The 17,156-nt window shown below is 40.2% G+C and overlaps 1 protein-coding gene across 2 annotated transcripts in view; it reads left to right on the top strand.

The window, feature by feature from the left end:
• Positions 1–360: 360 nt before the first annotated feature.
• The window catches only part of ATP9B (ATPase phospholipid transporting 9B (putative)), a 161,451-nt gene continuing 144,655 nt past the window's right edge, over positions 361–17,156 (top strand). Inside the window, exon 1 of one of the 2 annotated variants that reach the window (XM_043888757.1) lies at positions 361–575. In XM_043888757.1, the coding sequence (XP_043744692.1) occupies positions 454–575 (122 nt within the window). In that variant the 5' untranslated portion in view covers positions 361–453. The remainder of the gene's footprint in view (positions 576–17,156) is intronic. The other variant, XM_043888758.1, reaches the window with a different exon arrangement.

Below are 17,156 nucleotides of genomic sequence, written 5' to 3'. Positions count from 1 at the left end.
CCAAGAAGGCCTCCCCGGGCAGGGTCACAGCGGCCGTGCAGCATCCGCCAGCGCCTCGGCCCAGGAGCGCTCAAGAAAGGCCTGCCTCCCGCCTAGCTTGGACCACACGGCTTCCGCTCGGGCCTTCCCCGCACAAGGACGTCATTGGTCGCCGACGGAGTGGGGTCTCTGAACGCCGCCACCTCCCTCTCACGCCCTCGCCGCGGAATGACGTCACTGGGCCCTGCCGCGCCGGGGGCGGGGCCTAGGAAGCCTCCGCCCCCCGCACCTCACCTTCGCGGATGGTGTCATCATCGGGCCCCGACGCGTGGTGACGCCATCAGGCCTCGACGCACGGTGGAGGGGCAGGGCGCGCGGGCGGTGCCTCAGCCGGGTTGGCGCTGAGGGGAGAGGGCGGGGAAAGGCGGTGAACCGAGGGGGATAGGGGAGGGGCGAGAAGGTAGCGGCCAGAGCATGGCGGAGCAGATCCCTCTGTACCCGGTACGCAGCGCGGCGGCCTTGGCCGCGGCCAACCGCAAACGCGCGGCCTACTTCAGCGCAGCTGGGCCCGGGCTGGGGGCCGACCGGCCCAGCAGGTAACGACGGGGCCGCCCCAGCCTCCCGCCCCGGCGCCCCTCCCCGCTGGCCCGACGGGGACCGCTCAGGCGCGCCTGGACCTGGGGAGGGCGTCCGCGCTGCAAGGGGGCCCCCGCCCCGGAGCGCCCCGGCCGGGCTCGGCGGAGAGAGGGGGCTGCCTCGGGTTCGGGGGCTGCTGCCTCTATTAGCGCAGGCAGAACGGTCCCACGTCTCGCAGTTGTTAGTCTCCGAAACTTGCAGCGTCTCCGGGAGATCGTGAAGATGGCAGACACAACTCCCAGTGAGGCTTAGAAATGCAGACCTTGTTGGGAGTCACTTCACAGGTGGAAGAGCACGTGAAGACATTTCTGTTTGTTTCCCGAGAACACTTTTTACTTAAACGTATATCTACAAAGTACCTTTTGTTGACAAGAATTTTTGCTCTTTAACAATGGGAAACGGAGATTCAGAAAGGTTGAATTGTTTCATGTGAGCACAGTTATTAAAGTGGTAGAATTTAAAAGCGGAGACCTTTGATTTAAAATGGAAATCTCATACCCTAGTTGGATTTAGTTCGTATTTAACTTCTTACCCAAAGGGACGACTACCGCATGATACAGTGGTTAGGAAAAGAAACCTATAAAAAGGGGAAATAGTTGTTAAAATTTTATTTCTGAACGATTGTAGAAGCAGTCTGCCTTTAGCACACAGAAAAGGTACAGATTTTAGTACCCAGTTGCTTCAGGAATCAAGTTTTAGAATAATTTTTGGTTTGGACTGTTGGAGAGGCCATATAGTCAAAAGAGTACATATTATCATGTTACAGAGCTGAATTGAATCTTGGTTCATTTACATACTAGCTGTTTGATCTTAGGTAACTTAATCTGTAAGCCCTAATTTCCTCTGCTGTAAAATGGGGGCAATATTTTTTCTTGTAGAATTGTTGAGGGTACAGGAGGAGTTAGTAAGGAGCCCTGTTCCTCTTATTGTTCGGCCCTGAAGTGGAGAGGTGTGGTTTCTCCTTTCTTCCCTGTCGTTACCTATAAGAGTAACTGTGTTAGTGATCTTCTAAGTAGTTGATTTTAGGAGATATTTTTTGAAAATGTGCCACCTCTTTCACAATAGATTTCCCTCAAAGTTCTCATCTGCCAGTTTTTGCCTTATACATTTTAAAGCTCAGTAATGTGGTGTATATACATTTAGGATCTCTATGTCTTCAGGCAGATATTTCTTTCGTTGTCGTCTCTGGTAACTTTTTTTTGCTCTGGAGTCTCCTTTAGTAGACTAGTGTGGCCACTTCTGCTTTTTGTGGATAAACATTTGCATCGTGTTAACATTCAGCCTGTCTGTGTTGAGTTTGAAGTGGGTTGCCGTTGGATTGCGTTTTTCCATTGTTCAGTGTGTCAGTCTCTGTCTTTCGTTGGTGTGTTTAGGCCACTCGAGGTGATTGTTGATACATTAACGTTTAAGTGAGCCACTTTATTTATCTGCTTTTCTGTTTCTTACATTTCTCTTCTTGCCTTCCTTTTACTTGAATGTTTTTGTGATATCACTATAGTGTTTTTTAGGGTAGGCCTTTGTATAGTTTTTGTAGTGCTTGCTCTGGGTATCACCATAGTGTATTGGTATTAGTATTTTACTATATGGAGTGATTTGTGGAAACTTGGTTTCCACAAATTTTGGTTCCTTTACTTCCCTTCCCCCCCCTGCAGTTTAAATGTCATGTCCTTATATATGTATGTGTGTTTGTTGGATTGTGATGTAAACTGTATTTTTTAGATAAAAAAAAGTTTGCAGGTCACTATAGTTAAATTAGACTGGCAAATAAAAGCACAAATTAACTTCACAAAAAATCATGTCCTGAGTATCTGATGGTGTTAAACTTTTTGTTTAAATTATCAAGTATGGTTTATAAGACTTGTGATGGTAAAGATAGCTTATTGAACATACCCATATTTTTACTCGTTTTGTTCTTCCTTTCTGCTGTTCCAGGTTTCTCTTTTTTTTAATTTCCTTTTTGTTTTAGGACCTTCCCATAGGCAGTCTTGAGATTTCATCTTATGATGTCTTTATTTCTCCTTTATTTCTGAAAGATAGTTTATTGGATAGAAAATTCTTTGTCGATACTTCTTAGTACCTGAAAACTCTTGTTCCACTTCCGTCCAGCTTTCATAGTTTCTGATTAGAAGTCCGCTGTCATTCAAATTGATGTTCTCTCATCATTTTTCTTTGGCTGCTTTCAGGTTTTTTCTGTCTTTAGTTTTCAGAGGGTTAATTATGAGTATCTTGGTATGATTTCTTTGGGTTTAACTTGTTTTGTAGTTGGCTAAGCTTCTTGAGTCTGTTGGGTTTTGTTTCACCAAATTTAGGGAGTTTTTAGTAATAATTTCTTCAAGTACTCTTTCATACACATCTCTTTCTTATCAACTTTGAGGACTCCAATGATACAGATGCTGGATCTTTTGTTAGTCTTAGATAATTCTTCTGGGCTTTTTTCCCCCAGTGCCTATTCTCTGTGTTCAGACTGGGTAAATACTATTTATTTGTTCTCAATTTCCCTAATTCTGTCCTCTGTCATTTTCACTCTACTGAGTGACTTCCACTTTCACATAGATCCCATCCAGTGAAGTTTTGTTCCTAATATTGTATTTTTAAGTTTTATAATTTCTGTTTGTTTGAAGAGAATTTGAAATTGATTGTTGAAGCATTTTTATGTTTGGTGCTTGAAATAATTGTTACATCATTCTGTATCTGAGTTAATCTTAGGATTGATGTCAGTTGGTTGTCTTTTCTAATTCACATTGTCAGTGTTTTGGATGATGGATAGTTTTTGATTGTTTCCTTGATACTTTGTCTTTTGTATTAGGAGAATGCAGGGCCTATTGATATCTTTTATTCTAGCAGATGATAACCCTGTTTAGATTTAGCATATAAGTCCTGGCCTACCTTTGTTGGCCTTAGTTCCAATGACAGTTTAATTCACAGGGCCTCTGTGCTGATTTTTGGTCTGTTGGTTTATGTCATGCTACCACAGCTCTTACTTGTCTCTCTCTATGCTGCCGAGGAGAAGGGATTTCCCCAGGCCCAGGGTCTCTTGGTGAGAGGTGGTGGTGTCATCCCATATGGTTGTCGAGACTGTGTTGGATGGACAGTGGCTGTAGCTGTTTCTCTCCATCTGTGCTCTCTGACTTCCCTGGTGTGTCTTGGTGGGAGAGAAGACTCAGCACCACTGTGGCCAAGAGACTCTCTGTGGCTGAATCCTTTTTGCTTGTGCCCCTGGCTCCTCTGGCATCTTGAGGAAGATGAGAAGCGTTTCAAGCCATGGATAGAAGCCATTTCCTGAGCTGGCTGTTTCTGTGTTTGTTGATGCTGCCTGCTCCTGCCTCATACCCCCATTCCCCCCTCCTCCCAATGAGGGAGGGGAGTCTCAGGCTCGCGGGACATGGAGACATCAAGGAAGGCCTTGATGTCTGAGGCCTCTAACCTCTTGTTGTGGCAGGGCCCCTAACCGGTGCCACCTGGATGCCCCTGTGTCCCTGGGTGAGATGTGGGAGTCTCAGGCCGGTGGGGTAGGACACTACCTCCTAAGGCTACTTGTCCATCTTGTCTTGCTGGTGGTGGACTCTCAGGGAAATAAGGGCCTTCCTGGGCTGCCTTTTCTTGCTAGGATGGAGTAGGCAGTGCCGAGCCTGTGTCCTTCTGTGGGGTGGGGTCTCATAAGGTGTCCTCCCACTGTGTTCCTCCAGGTCTGGGTCCCCAGTCCGCCCAGCTCTCTTCCTCTCACTGCTGCATTCTCACCACCCTTCAGAGCTCTCCTGATTGTCTCTTGCTTTATTTCCAGGGTTTGTATTGATTGATAGTTGTGTTTAGGGAAGAGCAGCAGAGGGAAATGGTTTGTGACTTAAAAATTGTGTTCCTGTATTATTGTGTGAAGTTTGGTTTTGGTTGTATTTTATCATGGTGACATTTATGTATTGTTTAAAAAGTTAATTGGTGGTGAAAGGCTTATGATAGTCACTGGCTCTCTACCAGTCACCTTCTCCCCAACCTCTCATTCCACTGGCAATTACTTTGTACTCTTTCAACTGTTTCTTGTATTTACAAATCTCCATTATTACAGTTACTGTATTCCTGACTTGTGTCAGCATCTGAAATGACTTGACTTCTAATTCATTTCAGCTCAGTCATGTCCAACTCTTTGTGACCCCATGGACTGCAGCCTGCCAGGCTTTCCTGTCCATCACCAACTCCTGGAGTTTACTCAAACTTGGGTCCATCACATCGGTGATGCCATCCAACCATCTCATCCTCTGTCGCCCCCTTCTCCTCCCACCTTCAACCTTTCCCAGCATTTTCCCAACTCTTTTCCAATGCATCAGTTCTTCGCATCAGGTGGCCTTCTAATACCTTCCTTGATTTCAGCCCCAGCCAGGACAGAACGAGATGCTCCTGCCAGGCTCGTACAGTACTCTGCTTTCCCTCATAGCACAGAGTGCGCTTGACTAATTGTTCATCTTCTCGTTAGACTTTAAATTCCATGAGTAGAGTGGCAGTGATGGACAGATTTTACCCTAGTACCTGGCCCCATGAGATGAGTGGGGAAGTGTTTTCTTCTCTTTCCCTTTCTGGAAGACATTTTGTAGAGTTGGTGTTATTTCTTTAAATGTTTGGTAGAATTTTCCAGTGAAACCGTCTGGACCTGGAGATTTCTTTCTAGGGTGTTTTAATTTAAAATTCAGTTTCAGTTATTGAGCTAGTCAAAGGTTCTGTTTTATATTTGGTGAATGGTGATAGTTTGTGCTCATGACCAGTTGGTTCATTTTATCTAAGTTGCTGTATTTACATGTATAGACTTGTTTGTAGTATTCCCCTATTTTCTTCTTGCTGTTATTGCATTCAGATGTTGGTGGTTTGTGCCTTTATTTTTTTGTTGTTGTTCTTTCTTGCTAAAGACTTGATCTTTTCAAAGATCCATCTTTTATTTTACTTATATTTTCTAATTTTCTTCTTCCAACTTCATTAATTTCTGCTGTTTATTTTTTTCTACATTTGTTTACATTATGTTCATTTTTCTCTTCTCATTTCTTAAGGTGAGAGCTTGGATTATTAATTAGGGACATTTCTTTTTTAATGTAAATATTTATTGCTGTAAATTTCTCTCTTGGCACTGACTTACCTGTGTCCAACAAATTCTTGTGTTTTGATTTTCTCTGAGACATCCTCTCTGACCAGTGGATTGTCTAGAAGTGAGTTTGGAAAATTTACTGTTATCTTCTAGTTACTAAATATCTAGCATGATTTTTTTGTGATCAAAGAACACAATTTGTATGATTTCAGTTATTCTAAATTTGTTGCAGTTTGTTTTGTGACTGAGGATATGATCTATTATCAGTAGGAATTGTGGGGCTCTTGAAAAGAAAGTACTTTGTGCTGTTGTTGGGTGAAATGTTCTGAAATGCGGTTAGATCCCATTAGTTAATGGTGTTGAGTTCTTCTCTCCTTGCTGGTTTACTGTCTGGTTTTTGAGGGTGGATAGTTGAAGTCTCTTGACTGTAATCATGGATTTGTCTGTTTCTCCTTGTAGTTTTATCAGTTTTTGCTTCACATGTTTTGCAGGTCTGTTTTTGGTGCATTCATGTTGGGATTGCTTATATTCTTGATGGACTGACATTTTTATTATTATGAAATTTTTGCTCTGACGTTTGCTTTAACTGACATTATTATAGCCACTCCTGCTTTCTTTGGATTGATGTTTTATTGGCACATAATTTTCCATCCTTTTACTTTCAACCTGCTTTTATTAAAGTGAGTTTCTCTTCGTTGATATGTGGTTGGTTATACTTTTTATCCACTCTGCCATTGTGTGTCCTTGAGCTGATGCATTTAAAACATTTACATTCAGTGTAGTGATTGATTAGTTAGGGCTTTACTTTCTGTTTTCTCTTTTGTTTCTCTCTTTTCTTTTTCCTGCCTTTTTTAACAGTCACTTGAGCATGTTTTAGAATTCCATTTTGATTTACTTGTGGTGCTTTACTTTGGATCTCTCTGTATAAACACTATGTAGCAGTAGTTCTACGTGTTATATTATACACATATAACTCGTCACAGTATACTCCTGTTGATGTTTCATCAATTAGAGTAAAGTGTATAATCCTTATCTTACATCCTTTTATTCCCACCACTGGTAGTGTAATTATAGGCATATCTTGTTTTATTGTGCTTTGCAGGATTTTTTTTTTTTTTTTTGACAAATTGAAGGTTTGTGGCAACCCTGCATTGTCAGTTGATGGTTAGCATTTTTTTTTTTTTTTAATTTTTTTATTAGTTGGAGGCTAATCACTTCACAACATTTCAGTGGGTTTTGTCATACATTGACATGAATCAGCCATAGATCTACACTTATTCCCCATCCCGATCCCCCCTCCCACCTCCCTCTCCACCCGATTCCTCTGGGTCTTCCCAGTGTACCAGGCCCGAGCACTTGTCTCATGCATCCCACCTGGGCTGGTGATCTGTTTCACCATAGATAGTATACATGCTGTTCTTTTGAAACATCCCACCCTCACCTTCTCCCGCAGAGTTCAAAAGTCTGTTCTGTATTTCTGTGTCTCTTTTTCTGTTTTGCATATAGGGTTATTGTTACCATCTTTCTAACTTCCATATATATGTGTTAGTATGCTGGATGGTTAGCATTTTTAAGCAATAAAGTATTTTTCAGTTAAGGCATGTACTTTTTTAAATACATAATGCTGTTGCACACTTGGTAGACTTCAGTACATTGTGAACATAACTATTATATGTACCAGAAAACCAAAAAATTTATTTGACTCACTTGATTACCATATTTGCTTTATTCCAGTGGTGTGGAACTGAACCTACAGTATCTTTGAGGTATGCTTGTGTCTTGTAAAATTATATGTAAGTTTTACATATATGAAAGTAGTTACATATTTCCCTTACATACAGTTAGAACTGCTCATCAGTGTTAGAAGTTTTGCTTTATCTCTCAAACATAATTTAGAAAACATAAGAGGGGAAGGACAGCTTATTATAATGATTCATATTTTTGCTACTGCTGTTGTTCTCTTATTTCCTGGTATACCAAAACTATTTTCTTGTTTCTGTTCTGTTTTAAGAATTCCTTGGCTATACTTTGAAGATGGGTCTGCTGGAAACAAATCTGTTAGTTTTTCTTCGTCTGAGGATGTCTTATTTCCCCTTCATTCTGTAAGGATATTTTAATCGTATATGCAGTTTCAGGTTGACAGTTCTCTAAGCACTTGAAAAATGTTATGTCACTTATTTTTGGGTTCCATGATTTCTGATGAGAAATCTGATGTCATTGGAATAATTTCCATTGTAGGTAAGGTATTTCTCACTAATTTCAAGCTTTGTCTTTGGTTTCAGTAGTTTGTTTTTTATGGGCCTTAGCATAGATTTGAGTTTATACTGTTTCACTTAGTTTCTTGAATCTTTTGTAAGTTAGAAGTTTTCAGCATTTATTTATTTGAATACTTATATTTGGACCATCTTTTATCTCCTGATATCTAGTGACATCTTGTGAGAGCTTTTCTTTTAGTCCCACATAGTCATGAGTTCTGTTCATTTGTTTTAAGTCCATTTTCTGTTGAGATTGGGTGATTTTTGTTGTTCCATCTTCAAGCTCATTGATTTTTTTCCTTTGTCTCCTTCATTCTGCTCCTGAGCCTGTCCATTCAGTTTTTATGTCTGTCTTTTTTTTCTAGTTTCAAAGTTTCCAGTGGATTCTAATTCATATTAGCTGTTTCTTTGCTTAGTTTTTCTAATTTTTTCTTATGTTTCAAGCATGTTTATATTGCCCATTGAAGCACTTTAATGATGAATGTTTTAAAACTCGTTAGATAATTTCAGCATCTGAATCTTTTTCATGTTAGTATCTTTTGAGTCTCTTCTCATTTGGGTTGAGGTTTATTGGTTTTTGGTATGAGTGATTTTTTTATTGTATCCTGAATATTTTGGTGTTGTGCTATAAGGCTGTGGAGAAGCAAGTGGCAACCCACTCCAGTACTCTTGCCTGGAAAATTCCATGGATGGAGGATCCTGGTAGGCTACAGTCCATGGGGTCGCAAAGAGTCAGACACGACTGAGCGACTTCACTTTCTTTCTTCTATAGTTCCTTTTGGAGAAGGAAATGGCAACTTACTCCAGTGTTCTTGCCTGGAGAATCCCATGGGCAAAGGGGCCGGGTGGGCTATAGTCTATGGGGTTGCAAAGAGTTGGACATGACTAAGCAACTAACACACACACACACACCTTATTTAAGTCTTCTGTTTTATCGGTCTCTTTTAAAAAGAGACTCATGCTGAGAACAGATGGCTATTGTCTGATTATCTTTAAAATATTAGTGTGTTTTTTGGTAGAGGAAACAACATTTTTTTTTTTAAGTGTTAGTTTTCTCATTGAGTATCTACACATATTTTTCTCTGAATCTAAAAAATTTTACAATTATTATGATAAATATTTTACTGTTTTCTGTGATGATTTGTAATTAAAAGCTTTTTTTAAAGTACAAGATTCTTAAGATAGCATTTATCAAAGTACCCAGGTCCAGGATTCCTTGGAATCAGAGACATATTCTTGCAATACATAGCATTTCCTTTCAAAGAACTATTTCATGCAAGTTTACAAAATTCTTTATACTTACCAGAATAGAAATATTTTGCTTAACTTTCTAAACTGACAGTATTAGCATGAAGATAGAGTTGGTGATTGGAATAGCACCTTTTGGGCAGCTGGAGTATGTGTCCTTAGCTTAACTGGCCTGCTTGTAAATTTCTGGATTGGCATTTACATACATTAGATATTGTACCATTAACTCTGGAGGCTAGTGGTAAAGAATTCTTCTGCCAGTGCAGGAGACAGAGATGTGGGTTTCGATCCCTGGGTCAGGAAGATCCCCTGGAGGAGGAAATGGCAACCCAACCCAGTATTCTTGTCTGGAGATTCTCATAGACAGAGGAGCCTGATGGGCTCTCAGTTCAGTTCAGTTCAGTCGCTCAGTCGTGTCCGACTCTTTGCAACCCCATGAATTGCAGCACGCCAGGCCTCCCTGTCCATCACCAACTCCCAGAGTTTACTCAAACTCATGCCCATGAGTTTACTCAACTCATCAAGTTGATGATGCCATCCAGCCATCTCATCCTTTGTTGTCCCCTCCTCCTCCTGCCCCCAGTTCCTCCCAGCATGAGGGTCTTTTCCAATGAGTCAACTCTTCGCAGGAGGTGGCCAAAGTACTGGAGTTTCAGCTTCAGCATCAGTCCTTCCAATGAACACCCAGGACTGATCTCTTTTAGGATGGACTGGTTGGATCTCCTTGCAGTCCAAGGGACTCTCAAGAGTCTTCTCCAACACCACAGTTCAAAAGCATCAATTTTTCGGCACTCAGCTTTCTTCACAGTCCAACTCTCACATCCATACATGACCACTGGAAAAACCATAGCCCTGACCAGATGGACCTTTGTTGGCAAAGTAATGTCTCTGCTTTTTATTTATTTTCTTTTTTTCTTTTTCTTTTTTCTTTTTTTTTATTAGTTGGAGGCTAATTACTTCACAACATTTCAGTGGGTTTTGTCATACATTGATATGAATCAGCTGTGGAGTTACATGTATTCCCCATCCCGATCCCCTCTCCCACCTCCCTCTCCACCCGATTCCTCTGGGTCTTCCCAGTGCACCAGGCCCGAGCACTTGTCTCATGCATCCCACCTGGGCTGGTGATCTGTTTCACCGTAGATAATATACATGCTGTTCTTTCGAAACATCCCACCCTCACATTCTCCCACAGAGTTCAAAAGTCTGTTCTGTACTTCTGTGTCTCTTTTTCTGTTTTCCATATAGGGTTATCGTTACCATCTTTCTAAATTCCATATATATGTGTTAGTATGCTGTAATGTTCTTTATCTTTCTGGCTTACTTCACTCTGTATAATAGGCTCCAGTTTCATCCATCTCATTAGAACTGATTCAAATGAATTATTTTTAATGGCTGAGTAATATTCCATGGTGTATATGTACCACAGCTTCCTTATCCATTCGTCTGCTGATGGGCGTCTAGGTTGCTTCCATGTCCTGGCTATTATAAACAGTGCTGCGATGAACATTGGGGTGCACGTGTCTCTTTCAGATCTGGTTTCCTCAGTGTGTATGCCCAGAAGTGGTATTGCTGGGTCATATGGCAGTTCTATTTCCAGTTTTTTAAGAAATCTCCACACTGTTTTCCATAGCGGCTGTACTAGTTTGCATTCCCACCAACAGTGTAAGAGGGTTCCCTTTTCTCCACACCCTCTCCAGCATTTATTGCTTGTAGACTTTTGGATAGCAGCCATCCTGACTGGCGTGTAATGGTACCTCATTGTGGTTTTGATTTGCATTTCTCTGATAATGAGTGATGTTGAGCATCTTTTCATGTGTTTGTTAGCCATTTGTATGTCTTCTTTGGAGAAATGTCTGTTTAGTTCTTTGGCCCATTTTTTGATTGGGTCATTTATTTTTCTGGAATTGAGCTTCAGGAGTTGCTTGTATATTTTTGAGATTAATCCTTTGTCTGTTTCTTCATTTGCTATTATTTTCTCCCAGTCTGAGGGCTGTCTTTTCACCTTGCTTATAGTTTCCTTTGTTGTGCAAAAGCTTTTAAGTTTCATTAGGTCCTATTTGTTTAGTTTTGCTTTTATTTCCAATATTCTGGGAGGTGGGTCATAGAGGATCTTGCTGTGATGTCGGAGAGTGTTTTGCCTATGTTCTCCTCTAGGAGTTTTATAGTTTGTGGTCTTACATTTAGATCTTTAATCCATTTTATTTTTGCGTATGGTGTTAGAAAGTGTTCTAGTTTCATTCTTTTACAAGTGGTTGACCAGTTTTCCCAGCACCACTTGTTAAACAGGTTGTCTTTTTTCCATTGTATATCCTTGCCTCCTTTGTCGAAGATAAGGTGTCCATAGGTTCGTGGATTTATCTCTGGGCTTTCTATTCTGTTCCATTGATCTATATTTCTGTCTTTGTGCCAGTACCATACTGTCTTGATGACTGTGGCTTTGTAGTAGAGTCTGAAGTCAGGCAGGTTGATTCCTCCAGTTCCATTCTTCTTTCTCAAGATTACTTTGGCTATTCGAGGTTTTTTTTATTTCCATACAAATTGTGAAATTATTTGTTCTAGTTCTGTGAAAAGTACCGTTGGTAGCTTGATAGGGATTGCATTGAATCTATAGATTGCTTTGGGTAGAATAGCCATTTTGACAATATTGATTCTTCCAATCCATGAACACGGTATGTTTCTCCATCTGTTTGTGTCCTCTTTGATTTCTTTCATCAGAGTTTTATAGTTTTCTATGTATAGGTCTTTTGTTTCTTTAGGTAGATATACTCCTAAGTATTTTATTCTTTTTGTTGCAATGGTGAATGGTATTGTTTCCTTAATTTCTCTTTCTGTTTTTTCATTGTTAGTGTATAGGAATGCAAGGGATTTCTGTGTGTTAATTTTATATCCTGCAACTTTACTATATTCATTGATTAGCTCTAGTAATTTTCTGGTAGAGTCTTTAGGGTTTTCTATGTAGAGGATCATGTCATCTGCAAACAGCGAGAGTTTCACTTCTTCTTTTCCTATCTGGATTCCTTTTACTTCTTTTTCTGCTCTGATTGCTGTGGCCAAAACTTCCAACACTATGTTGAATAGTAGTGGTGAGACTGGGCACCCTTGTCTTGTTCCTGATTTCAGGGGAAATGCTTTCAATTTTTCACCATTGACAGTGATGCTTGCTGTGGGTTTGTCATATATAGCTTTTATTATGTTGAGGTATGTTCCTTCTATTCCTGCTTTCTGGAGAGTTTTAATCATAAATGAGTGTTGAATTTTGTCAAAGGCTTTCTCTGCATCTATTGAGATAATCATATGGTTTTTATCTTTCAATTTGTTAATGTGGTGTATTACATTGATTGATTTGCAGATATTAAAGAATCCTTGCATTCCTGGGATAAAGCCCACTTGGTCGTGGTGTATGATTTTTTTAATATGTTGTTGGATTCTGTTTGCTAGGATTTTGTTAAGGATTTTTGCATCTATGTTCATCAGTGATATTGGCCTGTAGTTTTCTTTTTTTGTGGCATCTTTGTCTGGTTTTGGAATTAGGGTGATGGTGGCCTCATAGAATGAGTTTGGAAGTTTACCTTCATCTGCAATTTTCTGGAAGAGTTTGAGTAAGATAGGTGTTAGCTCTTCTCTAAATTTTTGGTAGAATTCAGCTGTGTAGCCTTCTGGTCCTGGGCTTTTGTTTGCTGGAAGATTTTTGATTACAGTTTCGATTTCCTTGCTTGTGATGGGTCTGTTAAGATCTTCTGTTTCTTCCTGGTTCAGTTTTGGAAAGTTATACTTTTCTAAGAATTTGTCCATTTCATCCAAGTTGTCCATTTTATTGGCATAGAGCTGCTGGTAGTAGTCTCTTATGATCCTTTGTATTTCAGTGTTGTCTGTTGTGATCTCTCCATTTTCATTTCTAATTTTGTTAATTTGGTTCTTCTCTCTTTGTTTCTTAATGAGTCTTGCTAATGGCTTGTCAATTTTGTTTATTTTTTCAAAAAACCAGCTTTTAGCTTTGTTGATTTTTGCTATGGTCTCTTTAGTTTCTTTTGCATTTATTTCTGCCCTAATTTTTAAGATTTCTTTCCTTCTGCTAACCCTGGGGTTCTTCATTTCTTCCTTCTCTAATTGTTTTAGGTGTAGAGTTAGGTTATTTATTTGGCTTTTTTCTTGTTTCTTGATGTAAGCCTGTAATGCTATGAACCTTCCCCTTAGCACTGCTTTTACAGTGTCCCATAGGTTTTGGGTTGTTGTGTTTTCATTTTCATTCATTTCTATACATATTTTGATTTCTTTTTTGATTTCTTCTATGATTTGTTGGTTATTCAGAAGCATGTTATTTAGCCTCCATATGTTTGAATTTTTGACAATTTTTTTCCTGTAATTGAGATCTAATCTTACTGCACTGTGGTCAGAAAAGATGACTGGAATGATTTCAATTTTTTGAATTTTCCAAGACCAGATTTATGGCCCAGGATGTGATCTATTCTGGAGAAGGTTCCATGTGCACTTGAGAAAAAGGTGAAGTTGATTGTTTTGGGGTGAAATGTCCTATAGATATCAATTAGGTCTAGCTGGTCCATTGTGTCATTTAAGGTTTGTGTTTCCTTGTTAATTTTCTGTTTAGTTGATCTATCCATAGTTGTGAGTGGGATATTAAAGTCTCCCACTATTATTGTGTTACTATTAATTTCCTCTTTCATACTCGTTAGTGTTTGCCGTACATATTGCGGTGCTCCTATGTTGGGTGCATATATATTTATAATTGTTATATCTTCTTCTTGGATTGATCCTTTGATCATTATGTAGTGTCCTTCTTTGTCTCTTTTCACATCCTTTATTTGAAAGTCTATTTTATCTGATATGAGTATTGCGACTCCTGCTTTCTTTTGGTCTCCGTTTGCGTGAAATATTTTTTTCCAGCCCTTCACTTTTAGTCTGTATGTGTCTCTTGTTTTGAGGTGGGTCTCTTGTAGACAGCATATATAGGGGTCTTGTTTTTGTATCCATTCACCCAATCTTTGTCTTTTGGTTGGGGCATTCAACCCATTTACATTTAAGGTAATTATTGATAGGTGTGGTCCCATTGCCATTTACTTTGTTGTTTTGGGTTCACGTTTATACAACCTTTCTGCATTTCCTGTCTAGAGAAGATCCTTTAGCATTTGTTGAAGAGCTGGTTTGGTGGTGCTGAATTCTCTCAGCTTTTGCTTGTCTGTAAAGCTTTTGAATTCTCCTTCATATCTGAATGAGATCCTTGCTGGGTACAGTAATCTAGGTTGTAGGTTATTCTCTTTCATTACTTTCAGGACGTCCTGCCATTCCCTTCTGGCCTGGAGGGTTTCTATTGATAGATCAGCTGTTATCCTTATGGGAATCTCTTTGTGTGTTATTTGTTGTTTCTCCCTTGCTGCTTTTAATATTTGTTCTTTGTGTTTGATCTTTGTTAATTTGATTAATATGTGTCTTGGGGTGTTTCGCCTTGGGTTTATCCTGTTGGGACTCTCTGGGTTTCTTGGACTTGGGTGGCTATTTCCTTCCCCATTTTAGGGAAGTTTTCAGCTATTATCTCCTCGAGTATTTTCTCATGGCCTTTCTTTTTGTCTTCTTCTTCTGGGACTCCTATGATTCGAATGTTGGGGCGTTTCACATTGTCCCAGAGGTCCCTGAGGTTGTCCTCATTTCTTTTGATTCTTTTTTCTTTTTTCCTCTCTGCTTCATTTATTTCTACCATTTTATCTTCTACCTCACTTATCCTGTCTTCTGTCTCCGTTATTCTACTCTTGGTTCCCTCCAGAGTGTTTTTGATCTCATTCATTGCATTATTCATTTTTAATTGACTTTTTTATTTCTTCTAGGTCTTTATTAAACATTTCTTGCATCTTTTCAATCTTTGTCTCCAGGCTATTTATCTGTAACTCCATTTTGTTTTCAAGATTTTGGATCATTTTTATTATCATTATTCTAAATTCTTTTTCAGATAGATTCCCTATCTCCTCCTCTTTTGTTTGACTTGGTGGGCATTTTTCATGCTCATTTACCTGTTGGGTATTTCTCTGCCTTTTCATCTTGTTTAGATTGCTGTGTCTGGAGTGGGCTTTCTGTATTCTGGAGGTCTGTGGTTCCTTTTTATTGTGGAGGTTTTACCCAGTGGGTCGGATTGGACGATTGGCTTGTCAAGGTTTCCTGGTTAGGGAAGCTTGCGTCGGTGTTCTGGTGCGTGGAACTTGATTTCTTCTGTCTGGAGAGCAATGGAGTGCTCAGTAATGAGTTTTGAGATGGGTCTATGTGTTAGGTGTGACCTTGGGCAGCCTGTATGTTGATGTTCAGGGCTATGTTCCTGCGTTGCTGGAGAATTTGCATGGTATGTCTTGCTCTAAAACTTATTGGCTCTTGGGTGTTGGTTGGTTTCAGTGTAGGTATGGAGGCTTTTGGATGGTCACTTATTACTTAAAGTTCCATGTAGTCAGGAGTTTTCTGGTGTTCTCAGGTTTTGGGCTTAAGTCTCCTGCCTCTGGATTTCAGTTTTATTCTTCCAGTAGTCTCAGGACTTCTCCAACTGTATAGCACTGATAATAAAACTTCTAGGTTAATGGCAAAGATTCTCCCCTGTTAGCAACACCCAGAGAGGTTCACAGAGTTACATGAAGAAGAGGAGAGGGAGGAGGGAGATAGAGATGAGCAGGAGAAAAGGGGGGACTCAAGAGGAGAGAGACAGATCTATGCAGTTGTCTGTTCCCAGAGTGTTCTCCGTAGACCAGACACCCACAAAGATTCACAGAATTGGATTGGGAAGAGAAGGGGAAAGGAGGAAATAGAGGTGTTCTGAGGTAGAAAACAGAGAGTCAAGATTGTGAGAGAATAATCAACACACTCCTGAATAAAAATGGGAACTGAATATTGGATTCTTAAATGTTCACAATTTATATCATATACTGAAAAACAAAAATTAAAAATCTAGAGTAGAGGTTAGACTCTTAAAAATACTATATTAAAAACAAAAACCAAAACTCACAAAAAAATTTTAGAAATATATATGAAGTTCGGTTTAAAAATAGGGCTTCTCTTCTTTTTTTTTTGTAAGGTTATAGTGTAATGAAAATGAAAATTCAGGAGTAGTAGAGGAGTAATAGAGGACTTTAAAAAGAAATAAGAGAAAAAGAAAAATAGAAAATAGAAGAGAAAAAGGGGGAAAAAAAAAGAAAAAAAGAAAAAAATTTTTTCCTAATTAAAAAAATCATAAAAATCTATGAAAATGAAAGTTAAGGAGTAATGGGGGAGTAATAGGGAATTTTAAAAGAAAATGAAAGAGAAAAAATAAAAAAGAAAAAATAAAAAAATTTTTTTTCTTTTCTTACTTAAAAAAAAAAAAGTAAAAACATATCTAGGAATTTCTCTGGAGCTGTTGCCGTCAGTGTGGGTTCGGCTCAGTTTCAGATAGCTCCTCTTTCCAGCTTACACTTCTCAGTATCTACAGGCCCCTTCCGGTGTAGTCGGTGTTTTCTACAGGGATTTTAATCTGTTGCACCAGTCCCTTCTGAAGCGGTTCCCTTTGTTTATTTGGCTTCTGTTTGCCGGTCTCTTCAGAGCCTCATTTCCACCCTGACATAGGCAGGCGGAGGTGGTCTCTTATTCAGGTTGCCAGTTCCGTCGCGCTGCGGGGAGGGACTGGCGCTGCTTTCTCCGTCTACGCTGCTCAGGCTCCCGGCTGCTCTATATGAAGCGTGCCCTGCGCTCTGCGCGGTTCCAATCCTCGGGTGTTCCACAAAAGCGCGGAATAAAAAGCTGCGCCTGCTTTTTGTGCCTTCCCCGTCAGAGCGGTTCAGGCAGCCAGGGGCTTGATGGGCGCACTCTCCCCGGGTGTGGCGCGCCTACTTCCTTCCGCGGTCCCAGTCTCAGTTTCCGCAGGCGCCAGTGGGGTGCGTGCGCCTTCTGCCCTCCGCGTCCCCAGCCCCAGTCCCCGCCCGCACCAGTCGGGTGCCTGTGCCCTC

This window comes from Cervus elaphus, chromosome 27, assembly GCF_910594005.1.
Source record: "Cervus elaphus chromosome 27, mCerEla1.1, whole genome shotgun sequence".
Classification (NCBI taxonomy): domain Eukaryota; kingdom Metazoa; phylum Chordata; class Mammalia; order Artiodactyla; family Cervidae; genus Cervus; species Cervus elaphus.
This window is presented reverse-complemented; position numbering and strand designations above follow the sequence as displayed.